This window comes from Triticum urartu, chromosome 3A (assembly GCF_056163025.1).
Source record: "Triticum urartu cultivar PI428250 chromosome 3A, HENAU_Tu73, whole genome shotgun sequence".
NCBI lineage: Eukaryota > Viridiplantae > Streptophyta > Magnoliopsida > Poales > Poaceae > Triticum > Triticum urartu.
Genome location: NC_141875.1, coordinates 371,247,084 through 371,270,988, shown reverse-complemented (window position 1 = coordinate 371,270,988; position 23,905 = coordinate 371,247,084). Strand labels below are relative to the sequence as shown.

General features: G+C 53.6%; 2 protein-coding genes across 2 annotated transcripts; both read right to left on the bottom strand.

The window, feature by feature from the left end:
• Positions 1–1,152: 1,152 nt before the first annotated feature.
• On the bottom strand, positions 1,153–2,965 carry LOC147979741 (uncharacterized). Its single transcript, XM_087516781.1, has 2 exons — positions 1,687–2,965; positions 1,153–1,456 (listed from the first exon to the last, which is right to left on the bottom strand). Exons 1-2 carry the CDS (start codon positions 2,963–2,965, stop codon positions 1,419–1,421), a joined length of 1,317 nt encoding a protein of 438 aa, XP_087372907.1. The 3' UTR covers positions 1,153–1,418.
• Positions 2,966–3,620: 655 nt separating this feature from the next.
• LOC125544044 (uncharacterized) lies at positions 3,621–6,442 on the bottom strand. Its single transcript, XM_048707580.2, has one exon. It carries the CDS (start codon positions 6,130–6,132, stop codon positions 4,027–4,029), a length of 2,106 nt encoding a protein of 701 aa, XP_048563537.1. The 5' UTR covers positions 6,133–6,442; the 3' UTR covers positions 3,621–4,026.
• Positions 6,443–23,905: the final 17,463 nt, after the last annotated feature.

Here is a 23,905-nt window from a genome sequence, read left to right as displayed (position 1 = left end):
AGGTGTTGTTTAAAGTGAGAGCATCAAACTCTTCTTGCATCGCGCTGCGCCATGATGGGTCACGAAGAGCCGTGAGATAATTATAAGGTATGGGCGAGGATACGACAGCAGAAAGATTAAGGCGATCAATTGGTGGTGGTAAACGACCGGTCATTGAGCGAGTTCGATGAAGAGGTACTGGGTCAGGTATCGGGAGTGTAGGCGACGTGCTAGCGGGGCTCGGAGAGGGAGATGTGGCAGCGAAGTTAGGCGGACTGATGGGAGTGAGCAAGCCAGCCGGACTGGGCGGGCTATCGGGCGTAGGTGGAGTGCATGAAGGGGTGGCGGGTGCATGCATAGCGGGTGTGGGGGTAGCGGGCGCATGCATAGTGGGTGCGGCCATAGTGGGCGCATGCATAGGGGGTGATGGATGTGAAAGGAGGAGAGGAGGGGTAAGGGAAGTGGTGGTTTCTGTTGGTGATGTGGAGACTGGAGGTTGGGCTGGTGGGGCATAGGGAAAAGTTGTTTCGTCGAAAACAACGTGGCGAGAGATGATAATGCGTCGTGTGTCTAAGTCAAGACAACGATAGCCTCTATGTCGTGGGGGGTATCCAAGAAAGAGACATTTGACCGACCGGGGAGAGAGTTTGTTAGGTGTAGTAGAGGCGATGTTTGGATAGCAAAGACAACCAAAAACACGAAGATCATTATAGGGTGGTGTGGTACCGAAAAGAGTTGTGTATGGTACGGAGAATTTTGTGGCTGCGGTAGGACGGATGTTGATGAGATATGTGGCAGTATAGAGAGCTTCGGCCCAAAAAGAAGGGGGGAGTGAGGCCTGAAGCAAGAGTGTACGTATAACATCATTGGTAGTGCGAATGGCACGTTCGGCCTTGCCGTTTTGTTGAGAGGTGTGAGGACAGGAAAAACGGAGTAGAATCCCATGTTGGGAACAGAAGGTGTCGAGACGAGTGTTAAGAAACTCTCCACCATTGTCGCATTGGATAGCTAAGATGGGTAGGTTAAATTGTGTATGAGCATAGGCGTGAAAAGCGACGAGTGTTACATAAACATCCGATTTCTTTCGAAGCGAGAAACTCCAAAAGTAGTGGGAAAAATCATCCACAACAATGAGATAATAGAAAAAACCAGAGGTACTAGGAACAGGAGATGTCCAAAGGTCACAATGTAAAAGTTGAAACGGACGAACTGTATATGTTTGAGAATCATAAAACGGAAGCCTAACATGTTTTCCTAACTGACAAGCATGACAAAGTGGCTGCCCATCTTTGTTGTATGAAATAAACTTGGATTGTTGGAGACGTGACATGGTGTGATGACCGGGATGTCCGAGGCGGCGATGCCAGAGTGATGACGGAGTGGTTGTGAGGAGGGCTTCATCTTGTCGGGGACGACAGACAGGATAGAGGGGCCCGGGACTATTGCAGCGAAGGATCACGGCCCTGGAAGGAAGTGCCTTCACCGAGAATCCAAAAGGATCAAATTCAACAGCAACAAAATTGTCAGTAGTGAGTTGACGAACAGAGATAAGATTTTTAATAATGTGAGGAACGATAAGAATATTACGAAGAGAGAGGGGTTGGGCGGAAGAGGGAAGTGTAGATTGACCGACATGAGTAGCAGGAACGGATTGGCCGTTGCCCACGGTGACAATTTGAGTGGAAGGTTTTAGAGAGGAGATAGTACCGTGATTAGATGCCATGTGAGAAGAAGCTCCTGTGTCCATAAACCACTCCTGGTTTCCGGGAAGATGCATGCTGTTGAGGGCGTTCAGAAGTGCTGGATCGAGCTGATGCTGATTGCCGTTGTACGTGGGAGCTGTTGGAACCTGCTGTTGCTGATGGAAGTTGTACGCGGGAGCTGCTGGAGCCGGGCCGTAGGCCGCGTACGCCTGCGGGGAAGCAGCAGCAGGTCGTGGACCAAGCACGCCAGGAGCATGCCACGGCGCTGGAGTAGGCTGTTGTTGAAGCTGTGCGCGCGTCGGAAGGCCGGTCCAGGGATTGTACATCCAGGGCTCAGAGCGGCCCCGTCCGCGGCCGCCGCGGCCGCGGCTGCGATTGTTGGTGAAGGTGCCGCGGCCACCGCTGTTGGACCAGCTCGAGGAGGGTCCGAGAGGACGTTGGTCGCCGTAGCCGCGTCCGCCCCCGGACAGCGGAACCCGTTCGCCGCCCGCGCGTGGCAAGACACTGTTGCCGCTTGCCCAGAGCGCAGTGGCGGCGGAGTTCTTTGCATCTGTTTTCTTCTGTGCTTCTTCAAGGACAAGGGCCGAGCGCGTCTGGAGGAAAGATGGAAACGGCACCTGAAACGGAAGGAAGGACCGTAGATGGCTGAACTGTTCGTTGAGGCCGCGGAGCACCGTGAGGACGAGCGTCTCATCAGAGATGGATATGCCAACGTCGCCGAGAGCGTCGGAGAGGGACTTGAGCTTGGCACAGTAGTCGTGGATGGACATGTCTCCTTGTGGCGTGTTGCGGAACTCAGCGTCGAGGGCGAGGGCGCGACTTTTCTTGTTGTCGTGGAAGAGGTTGGCGATGGAGTCCCACACCTGCCGCGCCGTGGAGCCCGGAGCCATGATGATGCCGAACAACTCGATGGAAATCGAGCCGTAAATCCAAGAGAGCACCATGTAGTCATCACGTCCCCAATCGGAGGTGGGCGATGTGTCGGAGGGGGTAGCGGCCGCGTCGCCGATGACATGGTTGGAGAGACCATAGCGCCCAAGAGCTACGAGAAAAAGCTCACGCCACTTGGAGTAGTTAGAGTCCTGAAGATCGAGGGTGATGGGCACATAGGTTTTGATTGAGGCAACGTAGGACGAGGGTGCAGGGATGGTGGCGGCCGAGTGTGTGACGGCGGCCTTGCCTGGCTCCGTGGCAAGGCGCTTGAGTTCTTCTTCGCGGGTCCTGATGATGGACTCGCGGTTCTTGAGCTCCTCTTCGAGCTTCTTCAACTCGTCGGCGTTCATGGTGGGGGAGGAGAAGCAGGAGGGGCGATGAGGATCGGGTTTAGGATTTTAGAGAGAGAGGATCGATCTGCCTGATACCATGTAAAACCAATATGAATCGGGGCTGCTAAGATTGCACGCCTCCTCTCTTCTCATTATGTCATATATATACACAATTACATGGCAATCAACGTGGGTTACAAGTTTAGGTAGGATACAAACCGACTTGATCTATATTAGGAATTCTATTTGTAGCAGCTGGACTAGGACTCTCCAACAGTGGGAGGCGTGAGACTCTGCTTCACCGGATCGTCGAAACAAAACTTGGAATATAAAACTGTTTTCCTGGCTGTAAAAGGGAGGAATCCTCTCCCAAACATTTGCATGTGTTTTCTATTTTGATTTGAGGTTGGTGATGCATGCAGCATTTGGTTGTGTGGATGGATGGTGCCCAACCACACGAGGCCCAAAATATGATTAGCACAACTGGGCACAATCAAAGCAAATCATACCCCCAAACCGCACCAATATCCAAACACCAAAAGCATTGAGCTTGACAGCTCATGCAACACTACAAAAACGAAACGTACGAGTACGTACGTGGTATATCAGCGTAGGCAAATCATCCACGATCACCGTGCACAAGGTGTAGTATATTGCATGTACAACATGATGATTCAAAATAAATAAATTGTAAAGCTCTTTCACTTTCTACGACTATACAGTAGTATATAGACTGTAGACACATGAAATTTGCATCACCTCGCCGAGCTTTCTGGCCATTTTAAAACATGCGCATAAAGCTCCCTATATCACTCTCTTCAATTAGAGTAATAACCTCAACACTGAATTCATCCTCTCCACAAGCAATCAATAACCCAATCTCACTGTCAATTCTCCTAAACTACCCAAAAAATGGACAAGAAAAGTGAACCAAATCTCATGGAAAATACCGCAAATAACCCAATACCCGAAATAAGTTTCTTTTTCTTTTTGTTTGTTTTCAATTTTTTATTCGTTTTTCTCTCTCTTTTCTCCAAGTGTCAATGCAACACCTCGGAAGTCAGAAGCAGAATTCGAATTTAGAAGCCGACGGCAACAGCGGCCGCGCCCGCGGTGGCGGTTGCCGGCGTCTCCGGCAACGACATATCGTCATCATCATCTTCGAAGAGGGACCCAATGACCATGAACTCCCCGTCCTCCTCCGCCACGGTCACGGTCGCGCCTTCTTGGATCTGCAGCTTCTCCCGGTACGAGTTGATCTTCTCCAGCTTCAGCCCGGCGCGGAAGCGTTCGATGAAGTTGTCCGCCTTGGTGTTTACGTCGGGGCTCGCGCAGTACGACGGTGCCGGCGACGCAGTAACCGACGGAACCTCCTCCTCCCCCTCCAGCATCGGCGGTGGAGGAGGCGGTGGCGGCATTGGGGGCGACGGCGGAGGAAGCGGGTAGGCGTAGTACACGACACCGCGCCTGGGATACAGTGGCGGCTGCTGCGGATACCCCTGCGCGCGTATCTGCTGTTGCGGGTGCGCGCTCGCGCGCGGCGGCCGTGTCCTCACTGGAGCTGGCGCTGGCTGCGGAGGAGCGGGGCGAGACGGAGGCTGTGGTGGTTTCCTTGATCGGTGCGTTGGTAGGGGCGGAGGTGGCGGTTGCGGTGGCGCGAGGGAGTTCATGCGCCGGCTCTTGCTGCCTCCTTTCTTGAAGAGGTTGGAAAAGATGGATGACGGCGGCGGCGGGGGAGGGGGAGGCGGCGGTGGTGGGCGTGGAGGATTGGTACGGCCCGTAGCTTCGGGGCTCGCCGATGCTTCGGACGAAGGCGACGAGTAGTGGTCATCGGAGAGATGGTGGTGGTGGTGGTGGTGCCTCTCCCTCTTCATGATAATGCTCTTGCGCTTCTTCTGGTAGAAGAGAGCAATGGCGGAGGCCAGTTCCTTGGCGCCGCCCACGCTGCCGCTCCTCTTCTTCTTGCTCCTCGACATTGCCGCCGGTGGCGGAGGAGGTGGTGGCGGCGGAGTCCCTGGGGGAAACATGGCTGGCGATGGCGACTGCGGGTGATTGACCTCTTCCACTATAATCTCCTTCTCCACTTCTTCCATTGTCGGCAGGTTCTCGAGGCTGCGGCGGCGACGGCGAGGCTGCTGCGGCGGGGCAGGTGGTGGTTCTGCGGACGCCATCTCCAATAGCGTAGCGCCCAGCTCCTCCGGGCTCCACGTCCTGCTCCTCGCCGGCGTAGCGCGAGTCTCCGTGGGACGCGTCCTCTCCTCCTCCACCTCCACCATCTCGGGAAGCCTCTCGAGGCTGCGTCGGCGACGGCGAGGCTGCGGCGGTGGGGCAGGTAGTGGTGGTGCGGACGCCATCCCCAACAGCGTAGCGTCCAGCTCCTCGGGGCTCCAGGTCCTGCTCCTCGCCGGCGTAGCGAGAGTCTCCATCTCCACAGGATGCGTCCTCTCCTCCTCCACCTCATCCATCTTGGGGAGCCTCTCGACGCTCCGCCTCCGCCTCCTCGCATCCTGAGACAGCGGTCTGGCGCGCACCTCGTAGGTGTCCACCGGGATCGTCTTCACATCCGACGACGTCCTCCTGAGCGTCCGATCGGCGTCCCGGGCCCTTTCGGGCCGCTCGTCTCGCCGGGTCCGGTACAGCTCGGCGTCGTCGTAGGAGCGCCAGGCCAACTCCGGTGACGCGAGGCCCCAGACGCCGTCGCTGTCCAGGCGCAGCTCTGGGTAGGAGCTGCTGCTCTTCATCCGCCGGATCCCCGTCTGGGCGTTGTGGTTGGTGTAGGAGTTGTTGAAGCTCGCCCAGACGTCCTCGGTGCTCGGCTCCGGCGTCGCCGCCGCCGCCGTAGGGGACACCCGCAGATGGCTCTTGGGCGCCGGCGCCGCGGGGCCGGGGGCCTCCCCATCGGCGTCGCCCCCGCCGCGGCCGAGCAGGCCGCAGAGGATGGCGAAGAGCACGAGGCAGAGGTTGACGACGTCCCAGCCGCTCTTGAGCGTGATCCCTCCGCGCTGGAATCCGCCGCCGCCTCGGCGCACCGCGGAGGGGAGGAAGAGCAGCAGGAGCAGGGAGAAGAGGAGCACGAGGAGCCAGACCTTGGCGCCGGCGGCGGTGCCATTGTCGTCGGCGTCGGCGGTGGAGTAGGAGGAGGTGCTAGGACCCGTGCCGTCAGCGCCGGAACCGGTCGTCTCCATGGCGCCCGTGTTGATTCCTCGCGTCGTCGCACGGTTGAGATGCGAAAGCCAAAAGCGCAGAAAGGCCAAAGCGGCGGCGGCAGCAGCAGCAGCAAGATGGTTCGTGTGTGGAGCTTTTTGGAGAGATCTCTCTCTCTCTCTCTCTCTCTATTTCGCTAATCTGCTGGCCTGCTCTGTCTGCGTCTACTTTCTTGTTGGCTGGTTATATACGTGAGGTGAGGTGAGTTGAGGTGAGGGGAGCGGTACATGCTTAAAGCTTTGTTCGGTTACACCTCTTTCCACAGGGATTGGAGGGGATTTGGAGGGGATTTGACTTGTAGGAGATCTAATCCCTCCTCAATCCCTGCCAAACCTCTTCAATTCCCTGTGAACCGAACGCAGCCTAAGTTGTTTGTCCGGTTATATTATGCGGCACGGAATCAAAATGATTTTGGTTGAAGAAAACGGGGAATGAATGAATGATTGTTGGGCTTCCGAGTCTATACTAGTGTAATGCGTTGGACTAGTGAACGTTAATCTTTTCTTAATCCATCCAGCACAGCACTACTGGTATGGTAGCCAGTAGGAGGAGTACCAGTAGGAATTTGTAGGCGCTTAAAATTCGGTGCGCCCAGGAACCTTCCTTCGGTGCCAAGTACACTAGGACTAGTGTAGTACTAGTAGTTGCATCCCAGTGTTCGATTAATTATTAGTCTGTGCCAAACTGACTGACTGGTGGAATGTACAACTAGAAAATCGATGGATCTCACCAGTAGTACAATGCAGGGTCTCTACCGCCGGAGCATATTGTCAGCTCTTTCGGCTTACGACATGGACTTGTTTAATATTTTTTATACAAAAGAGAAAAGAGAAAAGAGAAAAGAAATGTGGCGTGCTGGTTGTTGTGAGCTGAAGCCTGAAGCAAGCAATGTATGTGTGCGCTAGCTGTTGCAACAATCCAAGCTTTTAAGTTGTAACGTCCCGGCGCGTCGCGTGTCGGGTTTTCTTCCGGAAATGCTCCCATTCAGCAACTGATGCCAGCCCAGCCAGGGTTTGTTCTCGTCTCACCCTCAAAGTTGAGGCCAACAGAAAACAAAAACCCAAGCAAATTTAGCCTTCCAATCCACAACTAAAAGCAACACGTTCTCCTTGCGGCGGGCGAGCGAGCGAGCGAGCCGGCGGGAATTCGGGTACGGTATCACGGAGGAAACAAAAACATCCGCCCCCGTACACTAGTCTCACAATTCCGCCTATTTCGGTGGATTACTTTTACTTGGACTGAAAGTGGCTCTCCTTGGCTCAGCGCAGCAACCGCGGCTTGTTTTGGAAAGTGATCATGATCGATCGGCAAGCAACGATCTAGCTAGCTGTGGCTTACAGGAGAGCGGAGCAAATAGAAGGAAATGGTGGCCCCTCTTCCTCTTAAGCTCATCATTCACGCAACGACCGGACCATACAAATCCATGTTGGTTGGATCATCTCATCTCATGGAAGTAGCAGTAGAGCAGTTACTTAAATTTGTTCCTTCCCTTCCTCATATCCGGCCGAGTACCTGCACCATTTTCTCCTGAAAAGAGGCTTTACGCTTCATTCATAGTGCATGTCGAGTGATCCATTCTCCTCAAAAGTGTTGCCACCAAGCCTAATTTATCTTCATCCTGCGACATCCATCCATTCATTTATTTATTCTTGTCATACATATTGATACTAGTGCGAGTACTGCAAGCAGGTAATAAAGTACTGGGAGTAGTACTACGTACTAGTAATACTGGCATCAGATCAGATACACAGTAAACCCGGCCTCATCACACAAACAAGGTTCCAAACCCAGGAGGCAGCTAGAGTCCACACAAAGCAACAGCATGCACAAAGAAAGCGGTGATTTGGACACTAGCTGGCCACGCACTTGTGTACGGTGTACTACGGCACCCAGAACAAATTGTACTGTAGAAACAAGAGCGAGGAAGGAAGAGGAATACTACTTTCTAGACTACTCCTTAAAAGAGGAGAGCGTACGAACTAGTGTGATTGTGTTTGGCAGCTCACATGATGCCTAATCCGCGCGAGACCCTATCAATCATCTCAAACAGCTGGGGAAAGGGCAGGGAGCCCTGCAGCAGGTGTTGCTTCTTCAGTCATGGAATGGAATGCTGCTCTGCTTTCATGCATCTCGCCGTCATCCCCATTGCCCCCGCCTTATATTTTTTTCTTGGATATAAGTTGCTGTCGATGGGCCATCCGCAGTCTGCTTATCTTAAATTAATTTTCTTTTTTCTTGGGCTAAGTGGACCGGGGTGATTGGATGGGGGTACTTGGACGGTGGGGAGGTAGGGACGCTGGTCTTAATCCCGGTAGTTGTCGCTCAGCAGGGATGGATGGCCCATGGCGAGAAAGCGCTGCCGCACCAGCACCGGCTTGACTGACATGCATGGTCGCCGCGCCGCTGCCTCTAGGCTCAGGGATGGACTTCGGATTAGGTCGTGTGTCCTCCTGATTGCTCACTGGGGTTTACTGCATCATATTGTTAATTTGTTCTGTTTTTCTTCTACTTCAGGCTGCTGCGATTTCATGCCATATTCTGCACGCCACTTTAGTTGATCCACAGTCGTCTGTCCATTGTTGTATGGAAGTGGGTTTGTACTAGTGGCATTACGGTCTGAGATCTTGTTCTTGATTTTACATGTTGTCTTTTTACACTCTTGTTTTACCGCATTTGTTTGATCCTTGTATATAAGAGCAACTTCAATGGGACGATTCATTTTGTCCATCTGCGTCCGTTTGGGTCGGCGCGACAAAAGTGGAGGCCCAACGCGCCGACCCAAACCCAAATCTCGTCAATTGACATCTGCGCCGACCCATTTTCCGTCTCAAATTGGGCCTGAAATGCATTGGCGTGGACGTGAAGCGGACGCGCCGCGCGTCTCATCGGCATTTGCTGCGGCCTGACTTGTAGGCCACCCAACTACCGCCCGTCGTCTAATTTATAACGACCACCGACAGCAGGCCCACTAATCAGCCAGTGAAAGCGTTCTTTTTTCACCATGGGTGCGGCGGGGCCCAGCGTCATCCACTTCCGTCCACATCTAGCCCCCCACCACCCTTTGTGCTTCGTCGCCAGCGACATCAAACCCTAGCAAACAATAGGCCTCTTCGGCAGCAGCGGCAGCAAGGGCAAGGGCAAGGACACCCCCGGCTCCTCATCCTCCCGTGTCCCGCCTCTCCCCTCCTCCTCCGGCGTCGGCACGTTTCCGCCCAGGCCGTCGTCGTCTACACATCTCGGTGCACCAAGCGCGGTGGCACTGGGAGTACAGGCAGCCGCTGCCCTACCCCGACTTCACGCTGCCGCACCACTGGCACCTGGATCCGCAACGGGTCCCAGTGCCGGCGGTTCCGCGTACCCAGCGAGGATGTGACGCCCCCGATTTAATCGTACACTAATCATACACGCAAACGTGTACGATCAAGATCAGGGACTCACGGGAAGATATCACAACACAACTCTACAAATAAAATAAGTCATACAAGCATCATATTACAAGCCAGGGGCCTCGAGGGCTCGAATACAAGAGCTCGATCATAGACGAGTCAGCGGAAGCAACAATATCTGAGTACAGACATAAGTTAAACAAGTTTGCCTTAAGAAGGCTAGCACAAACTGGGATACAGATCGAAAGAGGCGCAGGCCTCCTGCCTGGGATCCTCCTAAACTACTCCTGGTCGTCGTCAGCGGGCATCACGTAGTAGTAGGCACCTCCGGTGTAGTAGGGGTCGTCGTCGACGGTGGCGTCTGGCTCCTGGGCTCCAACATCTGGTTGCGACAACCAGGTAGAAGGGATAGAGGGAAAGAAGGAGAAAGCAACCGTGAGTACTCATCCAAAGTACTCGCAAGCAAGAAGCTACACTACATATGCATGGGTAAATGTGTAAAGGGCCATATCGGTGGACTGAACTGCAGAAAGCCAGAATAAGAGGGGGATAGCTAATCCTTTTGAAGACTACGCTTCTGGCAGCCTCCGGCTTGCAGCATGTAGAAGGGAGTAGACTGAAGACCTCCAAGTAGCATCGCATAGCATAACCCTAACCGATGATCCTCCCCTCGTCGCCCTGTGAGAGAGCGACCACCGGTTGTATCTGGCACTTGGAAGGGTGTGTTTTATTAAGAATCCGGTTCTAGTTGTCATAAGGTCAAAGTACAACTCCAAGTCGTCCTGTTACCGAAGATCACGGCTATTCGAATAGATTAACTTCCCTGCAGGGGTGCACCACATACCCCAACACGCTTGATCCCATTTGGCCGGACACACTTTCCTGGGTCATGTCCGGCCTCGGAAGATCAACACGTCGCAGCCCCACCTAGGCACAACAGAGAGGTCAGCACGCCGGTCTAAACCTAAGCGCACAGGGGTCTGGGCCCATCGCCCTTAGCACACCTGCACGTTGCGTACGCGGCCGGAAGCAGAACTAGCCCCCTTAATACAAGAGCAGGCTTACGTTCCAATCCGGCGCGCGCCACTCAGTCGCTGACGTCACGAAGGCTTCGGCTGATACCACGACGCCGGGATACCCATAACTACTCCCGCGTAGATGGTTAGTGCGTATAGACCAAATGGCCAAACTCAGATCAAATACCCAGATCTCGTTAAGCGTGTTAGGTATCCGCGAACGTCGACCAGGGCCAGGCCCACCTCTCTCCTAGGTGGTCGGAACCTGCCCTGTCGCTCCGCCTCAAAGATCCACTCGCGGGTGCTCCTCAAGCCGACCCGTCTTTAGTCAACACATGTATCATGTATAAAGTATATAGTATATACCCGTGATCAACTCCCGAGTGATCACGGCCCGATAGTATAGCATGGCAGACGGACAAGGATGTAGGGCCACTGATGATAAACTAGCATCCTATACTAAGCATTAGGATTGCAGGTAAAGGTAACAACAGTAGTAGCAAGGACAGGCTATGCATCAGTATAGGATTAACGGGAAGCAGTAACATGCTACACTACTCTAATGCAAGCAGTATAGAGAAGAGTAGGCGATATCTGGTGATCAAAGGGGGGGGGCTTGCCTGGTTGCTCTGGCAAGAGAGAAGGGTCGTCAACTCCGTAGTCATACTGGGTAGCAGCGGCGTCGGTCCCGGTGTCTAGTGAGAGAAGAGGGGGGAGAAACAATAAATATTTAAGCAAGCATATGCATAGTGATGCATGACATGACAAGTAGCGGTGCTAGGGGTGCCCTATCGCGGTATGAGGTGATACCGGTGAAGGGGGGAAACATCCGGGAAAGTATCCCCGGTGTTTCGCGTTTTCGGACAGATGAAACAGAGGGGGAAAGTTGCCCGTTCGCTATGCTAGGGATGCGTGGCGGATAAACGGGCTGCGTATTCAAATTCGCCTCGTCGTTCTGAGCAACTTTCATGTTGAAAATATTTTAATCCGAGTTACGGATTAAAAGATATGATTTTCTAAAGATTTTATTAATTTCTGAGATTTAATTAATTATTTAATTAATTCGAAAATGATTTAATGACATCAGCATGATGTCATGCTGACATCAGCAGTCAACAGAGTTGACTTGGTCAACCTGACATGTGGGTACAGGGGGGGACCCACCTGTCATCCTCTAATTAGGTTAATTAGGGTTTAGGTTAATCTAATTACAGTTTAATTAAACTTAACTAGTTAATTAAATTAATTAAACCGGATTAATTAACTTAATTAATTTCTTAATTAATTAATTAATTAATTAATAATTTAATTAAATCATTTTTATTTTTATTAATTATATTTATTTTAATTTAATTTTTTTATTCCTTTTTTTTAATAAAACGTTCTGGGGCTGGGGCCCCCATGTCAGTGGCCCCAGGGGGCCTAGCGGGTTCGGGCGCTAGCGGGCGCGGTTGCTGGGGCGAAGCCCCCGTGAGCGTGCGGGCACCCGTATGGGAACCCGGGGCGCAGGCGGAGGCCACCGGGTCGCCCGTATGGGAAGGGCCGGCCAGCTCCGGCGAGCGGCGGGGCCGCGCCGACCACGCGATAGGGGAAGAGGCCACGGGCGCGGCCATGGCCAGCCGGCGCGAGGGGGGGCAAGCGGGCACGGCCTGGGCGTCACGGGGAGGCCGGAGATGGCGATGCGGGGCGAGGGGGCGAGGCCATGCGAGCGGTGGCCGGCGCGGGCGGGTGCAAGAGAGCGCGGGGCCGCGGCGGGCACTAGCCGGTCGGGAACGTGGCGCGGGCGCGGCCAGAGGTCGCCGGGCGTGCGGTCGGGCGCGCGCATGCGGGTGGAGCTCGACCGCGTCGATGGGGACGAGGGGGAGGAAGAGGCCGGGGGCCTCACCGGGAGCCTGTAGGGAAGTGGCAGCGGGGGTTTGAGGAGGAAGATGGCGACGACGAGCGTGGCGGGGTGCGGTGATGAAGAGGACGGCAGCGGCGGCGGGGTGGCTCCGGGCGGCGAGCAACGAGGTCGGGGGCGCGGCGCTGGAACGGCGGCCTCGGCACGGGGCGAGGAGGAGGCCGAGGCACGCGGGGCGATGGCGGCGTCCACGGAGAGGCGGCGGGGTCGGGATGAGGCCGACGGGGCGGCAGCGTTGTGGGGGGGGGGGGGGCGCGGGGCGTCGGCCCGATCCCGATCCAGAACTGGATCGGGGGGAGGGGGAGGGAGCGAGTGGGGCGAGCGGGGACGACGTCGACGTGGGGGAGCAGGCCGGTGGGGAAGGGCGCCGGCGAGGTCCAGGCGGGGAAGGGGAGGCGACGGCGTTCGGCGGCGATGAGGGCGAGGCGGCGGCGTCGAGCCCGATCCGATCTGGATCGGGGGAGAAGGGGGCTCGTCGGGGGGGGGGGGGAAGTGGGTGGTGGCCGATTAGGGTTTCCCCCCTGATGGGGGTTATGGAGGGGGGTAGCGGGCCGGCCGGCTGGGCCTGGGGGTTGGCCCAGTTGGGCCACGGCCCAGGGGGGTTTCTCTTTTTTTTTGGTTTTGTTTCCTGTTTTCCTTTTCTTTATTTCCTCTTCTGTTTTAAATCATTTTAAATTATTTAGGCATTTTATAAAAATGTGTTTGCTTCATTATAATTACCCTAGCATTTAACTGCACACTCCGAACATTTTAGTTTAATATTTTGAAACTTTTATAATTTAACTTTATTTTAATGTTTGAATTTGACTCGGTTTTGGCCTAACGGTAGATTATCAATAGTAACCGGGGTGACGTGGCATGATTATCGTTGGATTACTGTAGCTTGATTACCCGGGCGTTACAAAACTCCTCCACTACAAGAAATCTCGTCCCGAGATTTAGGAGGTAGAAGGAAACAACGCAGGGTATTCATCACGCAGGCGATCCTCGCGTTCCCAAGTGGCTTCGTCTTCAGAGTGATTCGACCACTGGACTTTGAGGAATTTGATCGCCTTCTGACGTGTGCGGCGTTCAGCTTGGTCAAGAATGCGGACCGGATGCTCTTTATAAGAGAGGTCCTGTTGCAATTCGAGCACTTCATGATCCACCGCTCGGATTGGATCCTTGAAGCAACGGCGGAGTTGTGACACATGGAACACATCGTGAACCTGAGAAAGGTTCGGCGGAAGCTCCAGTTGATATGCCACCTTTCCACGCCTTTCGAGAATAGTGAAGGGACCAATATAGCGGGGAGCTAACTTTCCTTTGATCCCGAAGCGGTGTGCACCCTTCATTGGTGTAACTCGAAGATAAGCCTTTTCGCCAGGTTGATAGACCATGTCTTGGTGATGACGGTCATACTGACTTTTCTGACGTGACTGAGCAGTCTTGAGATTATCGCGAATAATGCGAACTTGTTCTTCGGCCTGTTGTATAATATCCGGACCAAAGAGTGGACGTTCCCCAGTTTCTGACCAGTTCAGAGGGGCTCGACACTTTCGTCCATATAGCACTTCGAAGGGGGACATCTTTAGACTAGCTTGATAGCTATTATTATAAGAGAACTCGGCATATGGAAGAGATTCCTCCCATTTCTTGCCGAATGAGATTACACAAGCTCAAAGCATGTCTTCGAGAACTTGATTGACACGTTCAACCTGTCCTTGCGACTGAGGATGGAACGCAGTACTGAACGACAGATGAGTCCCCATAGCTTCTTGGAAACTCGCCCAAAACCTTGAAGTGAATAAGCTGCCACGGTCTGAACTGATAACCAGTGGGATACCGTGAAGTGAAACAATTCTAGCCATGTAGAGAGTAGCAAGCTGACTAGCAGTGATTGTCTCTTTGACCGCCAGGAAATGGGCAACTTTGGAAAGCCGGTCAATGACGACAAGAATAGCATCATTACCTTTCTGCGATTTGGGAAATCCAGTGACGAAGTCCATTTCAACATGGTCCCATTTCCATTCAGGAATAGAGATAGGTTGCAGAGTTCCAGCAGGCCTTTGATGCTCTGCTTTGATTCGGCGACAAACGTCACACTCAGCAACATAACGAGCAATGTCCTGCTTCATATTAGACCACCAGAATCTTTGACGAATATCCTGGTACATCTTTGTACTACCAGGATGGATGGACAGAGGCGTATCATGGGCTTCTTGCATAACCCTTTTAGTCTTATCCAGGTTTTTCTTCGAACATGGTACCACTAGGCGGCCTTTGAAATACAAGGCGCCATCGTCAGCAACAGTGAAGAATGAGGGCTTTCCTTTTTTGAGGTCGCGTTTAATCTTGAGGACTTCATCGTCACATTTCTGTATCCATTTGATGGTGTCCACAAGATCTGGTTTCGCAACCAGGGTATTGAGAGAACCCTTGGAAACAACATGGAGGTTCCGTTTGGGGAAACCTTCGGGAGGGGGAGCGAGTGATCCCGGAGGAACAATATGGAGGTTCAGCCTTCTAAATTCTTCGGTAAGCGAGGGCTGAACTTTGTGGACCTGGAGGTGGTTGCAGTAAGACTTGCGGCTCAGGGCATCAGCCATTACATTAGCCTTGCCGGGGGTATAGGATATACCCACGTCAAAGTCTGCAACAGTCTCCATCCATCTTTGCTGGCGTAGGTTCAAATCTGGCTGAGTAAACAGATACTTCAGACTTTGATGGTCGGTGAAGATCTCGCAACGATTACCGAGAAGGTAATGTCGCCACTGCTTCAGTGCATGAATGACAGCAGCAAGCTCGAGGTCGTGAACTGGGTAGTTTTCTTCGTGAGGGCGCAGTTGACGAGAGGCATAAGCAATCACTCTGCGCTCCTGCATTAGGACACAACCTAATCCTTGACGGGAAGCGTCGCAGTAAATGACGAAGTCCTTCTTAGTATCAGGTGGAGCAAGTACGGGGGCAGAAGTCAACTTGTCTTTGAGCGCCTGGAAACTTTCCTGACACTTGTCTGTCCAGTCAAACTTGACACCCTTATGCAACAGATTAGTCAGGGGCCTGGCAATCTTGGAGAAGTTCTCGACGAATCGACGGCAATAGCTGGCGAGACCGAGAAAACTTCGGACTTGCTTGACATTATTCAGAGGAGTCCAATCGAGAATAGCCTGAACTCGTTCAGGGTTGACGGCAATACCACCTTTGGAGATGACATGCCCAAGATAGGTTACTTCGGGGAGCCAGAATTCACATTTGGAATACTTAGCATACAGTTGATGTTCTCGAAGCTTCTCTAGCACAAGACGCAGATGTCTAGCATGTTCTTCCTCGTTCTTGGAAAATACAAGGATATCGTCCAGATAAACCACGACGAACTTGTCGAGGTAATCAATGAATATATAATTCATCAGACGAGAGAAGGTGGCGGGAGCATCCGTTAAGCCGAATGACATGACGGTGTACTCGTATGACCCATACCGAGTCACGAAGGCGGTTTTTGGGATGTCCTCTTCACGAACACGGATCTGGTGGTAACCCAACCTCAAGTCGAGTTTGGAGAACACTGATGAGCCAGCCAGTTGATCATAAAGATCATTGATCCGAGGAAGAGGATATTTATTCTGAATGGTAGCTTGGTTTATAGGACGGTAGTCTTGGACTAATCGGTTTGTCCCATCCTTTTTCTTAACAAAGAGAGAAGGTGCTCCCCAAGGAGAGCAACTAGGACGAATGAAACCTTTGACAAGAGATTTGTCGATTTCCTCCTTAAGCTCAATGAGTTCATGCGGCGGCATCTTGTAGGGTCGTTTAGCTATAGGGGTAGTGCCGGGTTTCAAGTCGATGATGAATTCGACAGCTCTAACAGGGGGAATCCCTGGAAGTTCTTCTGGGAAGACATCTTGGAATTCACGAACGACGGGAATGTTTTCAATGCCCTCGAGTGGTGCAGCGTTCAACGCATTCAAGGCATAAAGACGTGCCTCGGCGTTCTGAACTAGATGAGCTTGGTAAGCTATTATTTCGTTAGAAGGGTGTAGCAGATGGACGACCTTAGTGGCGCAAACTATAGAAGCAGTATGCGCTTTCAACCAATCCATTCCCAGAATGAGGTCGATGTTAGACGACTTCAGGATAATGGGAGAGGCATAGAATTCCAGCCCTTCGATTTCCACGGGGACATCGATGCCAACCAGTGAGGTTTGACATTGTCCCACGGGGTTTTTTACCAATACCGAAGTGTTCATCTCCTCACATTTAACGTCATGCTTGTATGCAAAATCTTCTGACATGAATGAATGCGATGCCCCTGAATCGAATAAAACAGATGCAGGTACTGAGTTTACGAGGAGTGTACCCATCACGGTAGCAGGCTGGTCTAGAACTTCATTGAGATCAACATGGTTGGCATGAACACGACCATAAGACTTGGCACTGTTGTTGCGAGGCTGGTTGCTTCCACGGCCAGTTGCTGGGAGGGCCAGTTGATTCTGGTTTTGATTGCAATCCCTAGCACGGTGACCTGGCTGACCACACTTGTAGCAGAGGCCATTATTGGGAGTGGGAACAGGAGCTTGTGGTGGTGGAGCTGGAAGTCTTGTCTGCCTAGTTGGAGGAGCAGGCAGACGAGGTGCAGCATAGGACTGCCTTGGGGCAGGTGCATCCGGCTGGTACATGCTGTTGGGGATCCATATCTTGCGCTTCTGCGAGGACGGGCCTGAAGATGAGCCCGTGTCACGGCTGCGCTTGTGAGAGCTCTGGTATTCCTGCAGACCAGTTTCGACGTTGATGGCTTTGTTCACCAGAGTGGCGAAATCAGCAAAGTCGTGCACTAGAAGTGCGAGCTTGATGTCAGCTTGAAGGCCATCACGGAACTTCTCCTGTCTGCGTGCATCAGTTGCAATGTCTTCTTCAGCATAGCGGGACAAGTCAAGAAACTCCCGCTGGTAAGCTTCCACAGTTTTATTGCCTTGGGTGAGGTTGCGGAACTCACGCTTCTTCCGGTCCATAACTCCCTGAGGAATGAAGCGAGCACGGAAGGCAGCTTGGAAGTCTGGCCAGGTGATGATTGTTCCAGCTGGCAGAGTATGCCTGTGGCTATCCCACCATTGAGCTGCGGGTCCTTTCAGGAAGAAGGAAGCAAAGGTGACATAGCTGGCAGGGGCTACATCAGCAGACTCCATCTCATAAGTGATGTCACGGAGCCAGTCATCAGCATCCAGAGGCTGAGTTGAGCTGCGGTACACGGTTGGGTTGAGGCGCATGAAATCCTGCAGAGTCACTTGGGTTGGCTGCTGGTTCATATTGGGGCGAGGAAACTGAGCCATAATATTCTCCATGAACTGACGGTTCAGCTCAAACTGTTGCATCATCCCAGCCATGTACTCAGGCGGTGGTGGGGCGTTGCCACCACGACCACGACCACGACCACCTGGTCTAACCATCCTGCTAATATATAACAGGGGTAGTTCAGTATTGAGAAATGTGCAAAGACGAGAATCATTCATGATGAAACATGCACAACGAAAGTAGCACGATAGATACTACATAGTAGTCGGCATATCTTACAAAAGAGATCATGCATGGAGTTCGTTACACAGAGTCTGGTACATAGACTAAGACATCACAGGCGGCACGCAGGCTCGCGGCGAATGCATCTAACACTAACAAGAAAGTCTACATCAGTCCCACGCGGTACTGCGGAGGTAGCTGTAGCCTGAAAGCTGGTAGTGTGGCATCGGGTACACCACGTCGGCAACCTGGGGTCCGCGGGTACTCTGGTGCAGAACCTAACGCTCAAGTGGCAGAAGAGGACCAAGTGTAGGAGAGTAGCCTCCCACATCTGGCCAGCCGACGCCTTGAGGCATCACGGTCCTGGCAGGGTAGACCACAGAACGCGGCAGATTACCAGATCGGACAGAGGGGTGCAACAGCGTCAGAGCACGATACAGGTGCTGACGGGTGGTGTACAACTCGTGGCGAAGAGCTCGGTTAGCTCTATCCAGCCCATCAGCATGCAGAACCAGGTTCTGATGGTAGAAGGGCTCTCGGGTGACAGTGGAGTAGGCAGCAGTGTAGTATCCCTCCGCACCAACATCGGATGCGATAGCAATGTGCCTGAAGGGGGAGGTATCCAACTCCTGATACTCTCCATGGAGACGTGTCAGAGCAGCATAAGCAGCATCGTGGACCGCCATATCGATAGTCACTCCAACACCATGAGCAGTGTGCAGCACGGTAGTGGAGTCATACTCCCGAGAGTAGAGGTGGACGATGGCACGGTACTGCTCCTGGTTAAAGTCCTGATACTCCTCATAGACGGTGTACTCAGGGTGCCAGCGATAACCCAGATAGGTCATCATCTCAACCAACACAGCAGGTGATCCTGAGGCACCAATGGCCGTCGTGTGGCGCACGACCTGCCTCGTGGGTTCCATCTGAAAACAAAGATGTTTTCACAGGAGTCAAATGACAATGTGGATAATGTTCAAGTACTACTCTAAAGAATAACTAGGGCTTATCCAACTTTGGGGTGAGCGTGGTCACGGGATCCTAGTGTTAGAGTTAGTAAAATCGTTTAACCCGAGTAGAAGAGGGTTCAGAGTCCCAGAGTAAGGATCGAGGAGTAAAAGATCCTAATACCACCCAGATGGCGACGAGGGCCCGTAAGGCACACAACCATGTTAGTAAAAGGGTTTTGTAATGTCTAGACTCGACTTCGGCCAAGGAGTGTGGAAGGGGGATTTCTACAGGCAGTCGGCTCTGATACCAACTTGTGACGCCCCCGATTTAATCGTACACTAATCATACACGCAAACGTGTACGATCAAGATCAGGGACTCATGGGAAGATATCACAACACAACTCTACAAATAAAATAAGTCATACAAGCATCATATTACAAGCCAGGGGCCTCGAGGGCTCGAATACAAGAGCTCGATCATAGACGAGTCAGCGGAAGCAACAATATCTGAGTACAGACATAAGTTAAACAAGTTTGCCTTAAGAAGGCTAGCACAAACTGGGATACAGATCGAAAGAGGCGCAGGCCTCCTGCCTGGGATCCTCCTAAACTACTCCTGGTCGTCGTCAGCGGGCATCACGTAGTAGTAGGCACCTCCGGTGTAGTAGGGGTCGTCGTCGACGGTGGCGTCTGGCTCCTGGGCTCCAACATCTGGTTGCGACAACCAGGTAGAAGGGATAGAGGGAAAGAAGGAGAAAGCAACCGTGAGTACTCATCCAAAGTACTCGCAAGCAAGAAGCTACACTACATATGCATGGGTAAATGTGTAAAGGGCCATATCGGTGGACTGAACTGCAGAAAGCCAGAATAAGAGGGGGATAGCTAATCCTTTCGAAGACTACGCTTCTGGCAGCCTCCGGCTTGCAGCATGTAGAAGGGAGTAGACTGAAGACCTCCAAGTAGCATCGCATAGCATAACCCTAACCGATGATCCTCCCCTCGTCGCCCTGTGAGAGAGCGACCACCGGTTGTATCTGGCACTTGGAAGGGTGTGTTTTATTAAGAATCCGGTTCTAGTTGTCATAAGGTCAAAGTACAACTCCAAGTCGTCCTGTTACCGAAGATCACGGCTATTCGAATAGATTAACTTCCCTGCAGGGGTGCACCACATACCCCAACACGCTTGATCCCATTTGGCCGGACACACTTTCCTGGGTCATGTCCGGCCTCGGAAGATCAACACGTCGCAGCCCCACCTAGGCACAACAGAGAGGTCAGCACGCCGGTCTAAACCTAAGCGCACAGGGGTCTGGGCCCATCGCCCTTAGCACACCTGCACGTTGCGTACGCGGCCGGAAGCAGAACTAGCCCCCTTAATACAAGAGCAGGCTTACGTTCCAATCCGGCGCGCGCCACTCAGTCGCTGATGTCACGAAGGCTTCGGCTGATACCACGACGCCGGGATACCCATAACTACTCCCGCGTAGATGGTTAGTGCGTATAGACCAAATGGCCAAACTCAGATCAAATACCCAGATCTCGTTAAGCGTGTTAGGTATCCGCGAACGTCGACCAGGGCCAGGCCCACCTCTCTCCTAGGTGGTCGGAACCTGCCCTGTCGCTCCGCCTCAAAGATCCACTCGCGGGTGCTCCTCAAGCCGACCCGTCTTTAGTCAACACATGTATCATGTATAAAGTATATAGTATATACCCGTGATCAACTCCCGAGTGATCACGGCCCGATAGTATAGCATGGCAGACGGACAAGGATGTAGGGCCACTGATGATAAACTAGCATCCTATACTAAGCATTAGGATTGCAGGTAAAGGTAACAACAGTAGTAGCAAGGACAGGCTATGCATCAGTATAGGATTAACGGGAAGCAGTAACATGCTACACTACTCTAATGCAAGCAGTATAGAGAAGAGTAGGCGATATCTGGTGATCAAAGGGGGGGGCTTGCCTGGTTGCTCTGGCAATAGAGAAGGGTCGTCAACTCCGTAGTCGTACTGGGTAGCAGCGGCGTCGGTCCCGGTGTCTAGTGAGAGAAGAGGGGGGAGAAACAATAAATATTTAAGCAAGCATATGCATAGTGATGCATGACATGACAAGTAGCGGTGCTAGGGGTGCCCTATCGCGGTATGAGGTGATACCGGTGAAGGGGGGAAACATCCGGGAAAGTATCCCCGGTGTTTCGCGTTTTCGGACAGATGAAACAGAGGGGGAAAGTTGCGCGTTCGCTATGCTAGGGATGCGTGGCGGATAAACGGGCTGTGTATTCAAATTCGCCTCGTCGTTCTGAGCAACTTTCATGTTGAAAATATTTTAATCCGAGTTACGGATTAAAAGATATGATTTTCTAAAGATTTTATTAATTTCTGAGATTTAATTAATTATTTAATTAATTCGAAAATGATTTAATGACATCAGCATGATGTCATGCTGACATCAGCAGTCAACAGAGTTGACTTGGTCAACCTGACATGTGGGTCCAGGGGGGGGACCCACCTGTCATCCTCTAATTAGGTTAATTAGGCTTTAGGTTAATCTAATTACAGTTTAATTAAACTTAACTAGTTAATTAAATTAATTAAACCGGATTAATTAACTTAATTAATTTCTTAATTAATTAATAATTAATTTAATTAAATCATTTTTATTTTTATTAATTATATTTATTTTAATTTAAATTTTTTATTCCTTTTTTTTAATAAAACGTTCTGGGGCTGGGGCCCCCATGTCAGTGGCCCCAGGGGGCCTAGCGGGTTCGGGCGCTAGCGGGCGCGGTTGCTGGGGCGAAGCCCCCGTGAGCGTGCGGGCACCCGTATGGGAACCCGGGGCGCAGGCGGAGGCCACCGGGTCGCCCGTATGGGAAGGGCCGGCCAGCTCCGGCGAGCGGCGGGGCCGCGCCGACCACGCGATAGGGGAAGAGGCCACGGGCGCGGCCATGGCCATCCGGCGCGAGGGGGGGGGCAAGCGGGCACGGCCTGGGCGTCACGGGGAGGCCGGAGATGGCGATGCGGGGCGAGGGGGCGAGGCCATGCGAGCGGTGGCCGGCGCGGGCGGGTGCAAGAGAGCGCGGGGCCGCGGCGGGCACTAGCCGGTCGGGAACGTGGCGCGGGCGCGGCCAGAGGTCGCCGGGCGTGCGGTCGGGCGCGCGCACGCGGGTGGAGCTCGACCGCGTCGACGGGGACGAGGGGGAGGAAGAGGCCGGGGGCCTCACCGGGAGCCTGTAGGGAAGTGGCAGCGGGGGTTTGAGGAGGAAGACGGCGACGACGAGCGTGGCAGGGTGCGGTGATGAAGAGGACGGCAGCGGCGGCGGGGTGGCTCCGGGCGGCGAGCAACGAGGTTGGGGGCGCGGCGCTGGAACGGCGGCCTCGGCACGGGGCGAGGAGGAGGCCGAGGCACGCGGGGCGATGGCGGCGTCCACGGAGAGGCGGCGGGGTCGGGATGAGGCCGACGGGGCGGCAGCGTTGTGGGGGGGGGCGCGGGGCGTCGGCCCGATCCCGATCCCAGAACTGGATCGGGGGGAGGGGGAGGGAGCGAGTGGGGCGAGCGGGGACGACGTCGACGTGGGGGAGCAGGCCGGTGGGGAAGGGCGCCGGCGATGTCCAGGCGGGGAAGGGGAGGCGATGGCGTTCGGCGGCGATGAGGGCGAGGCGGCGGCGTCGAGCCCGATCCGATCTGGATCGGGGGAGAAGGGGGCGCGTCGTGGGGGGGGGGGAAGTGGGTGGTGGCCGATTAGGGTTTCCCCCCTGGTGGGGGTTATGGAGGGGGGTAGCGGGCCGGCCGACTGGGCCTGGGGGTTGGCCCAGTTGGGCCACGGCCCAGGGGGGTTTCTCTTTTTTTTGGTTTTGTTTCCTGTTTTCCTTTTCTTTATTTCCTCTTCTGTTTTAAATCATTTTAAATTATTTAGGCATTTTATAAAAATGTGTTTGCTTCATTATAATTACCCTAGCATTTAACTGCACACTCCGAACATTTTAGTTTAATATTTTGAAACTTTTATAATTTAACTTTATTTTAATGTTTGAATTTGACTCGGTTTTGGCCTAACGGTAGATTATCAATAGTAACCGGGGTGACGTGGCATGATTATCGTTGGATTACTGTAGCTTGATTACCCGGGCGTTACAGAGGAGGTGCGCAGGCGCAGGCGCCGGGCGCAGCTCACGCCGGAGCAGCAGCGGATGCCCGAGTACGCCGCCGACTTTCCCAACTGGGAGGCTTGGTTTGTCCTCGAACACGAGGAGCAACGCGTGCAGGCATCGACGCCGTCCCGCCGTCGTTTCCACCGCCGCCCCCGCGAGTAGTGTCGGAGGAAATGGAGGCGGAGGCGGAGTACCAAGCCTCCCTCAAGGAGGCCTTGCAGCACGCGCTGGAGGCTAGCCGACTCGAGGAGGACGCGCACTGGGATGGGCTGGAGCAAGCCCTTTCCTTGTCGGCGGCGGGGTACTCCGTCCACACCCCGCTCTTCGTCCCGCCTCCGCCACCGTCGCCGCCCGTCGAGCTAAGCCGGAGCCGGAGCCGGAGCCAACGCGGAAGCACTCCCCGAAGGAGACCTACACGTGGACCGGCCAGTACCGCGAGTGGGTGACGCGCCTTCTATCCACTACGCCGCGACGTCGGCGCAGGAGGCCGCCCACCTTGAGTGCTGGAAGGCGCACTGGCTCGCCCAGGAGGAGGCCGACGTCGAGTGGCAGATGCGCTATGAGCAGACGCAGAGGCGTTGTGGCTTGAGGAGGAGGAGAGGGGGGAGGAGCGCGCGGGCGAGCCGCAATGTTGCCGCCCCATCAGACGCCGAAGGAGGCTGTCCTGGCAGCGTACCAGACGGTGTTTGGGTGGGCTGGTCATGCTCCCGTCTTCATCTACCTCATCGGCGGCGATGGCGATGACGACGTCGACGCCATGGGCAAGGGTAAGGCGACGACGTCTATGGCAGCGTGCGGGCACATACTTTTTTATGTTTTAGTTAATGTTTAATTAGATTTAAGTAGACTTTGGCCGGC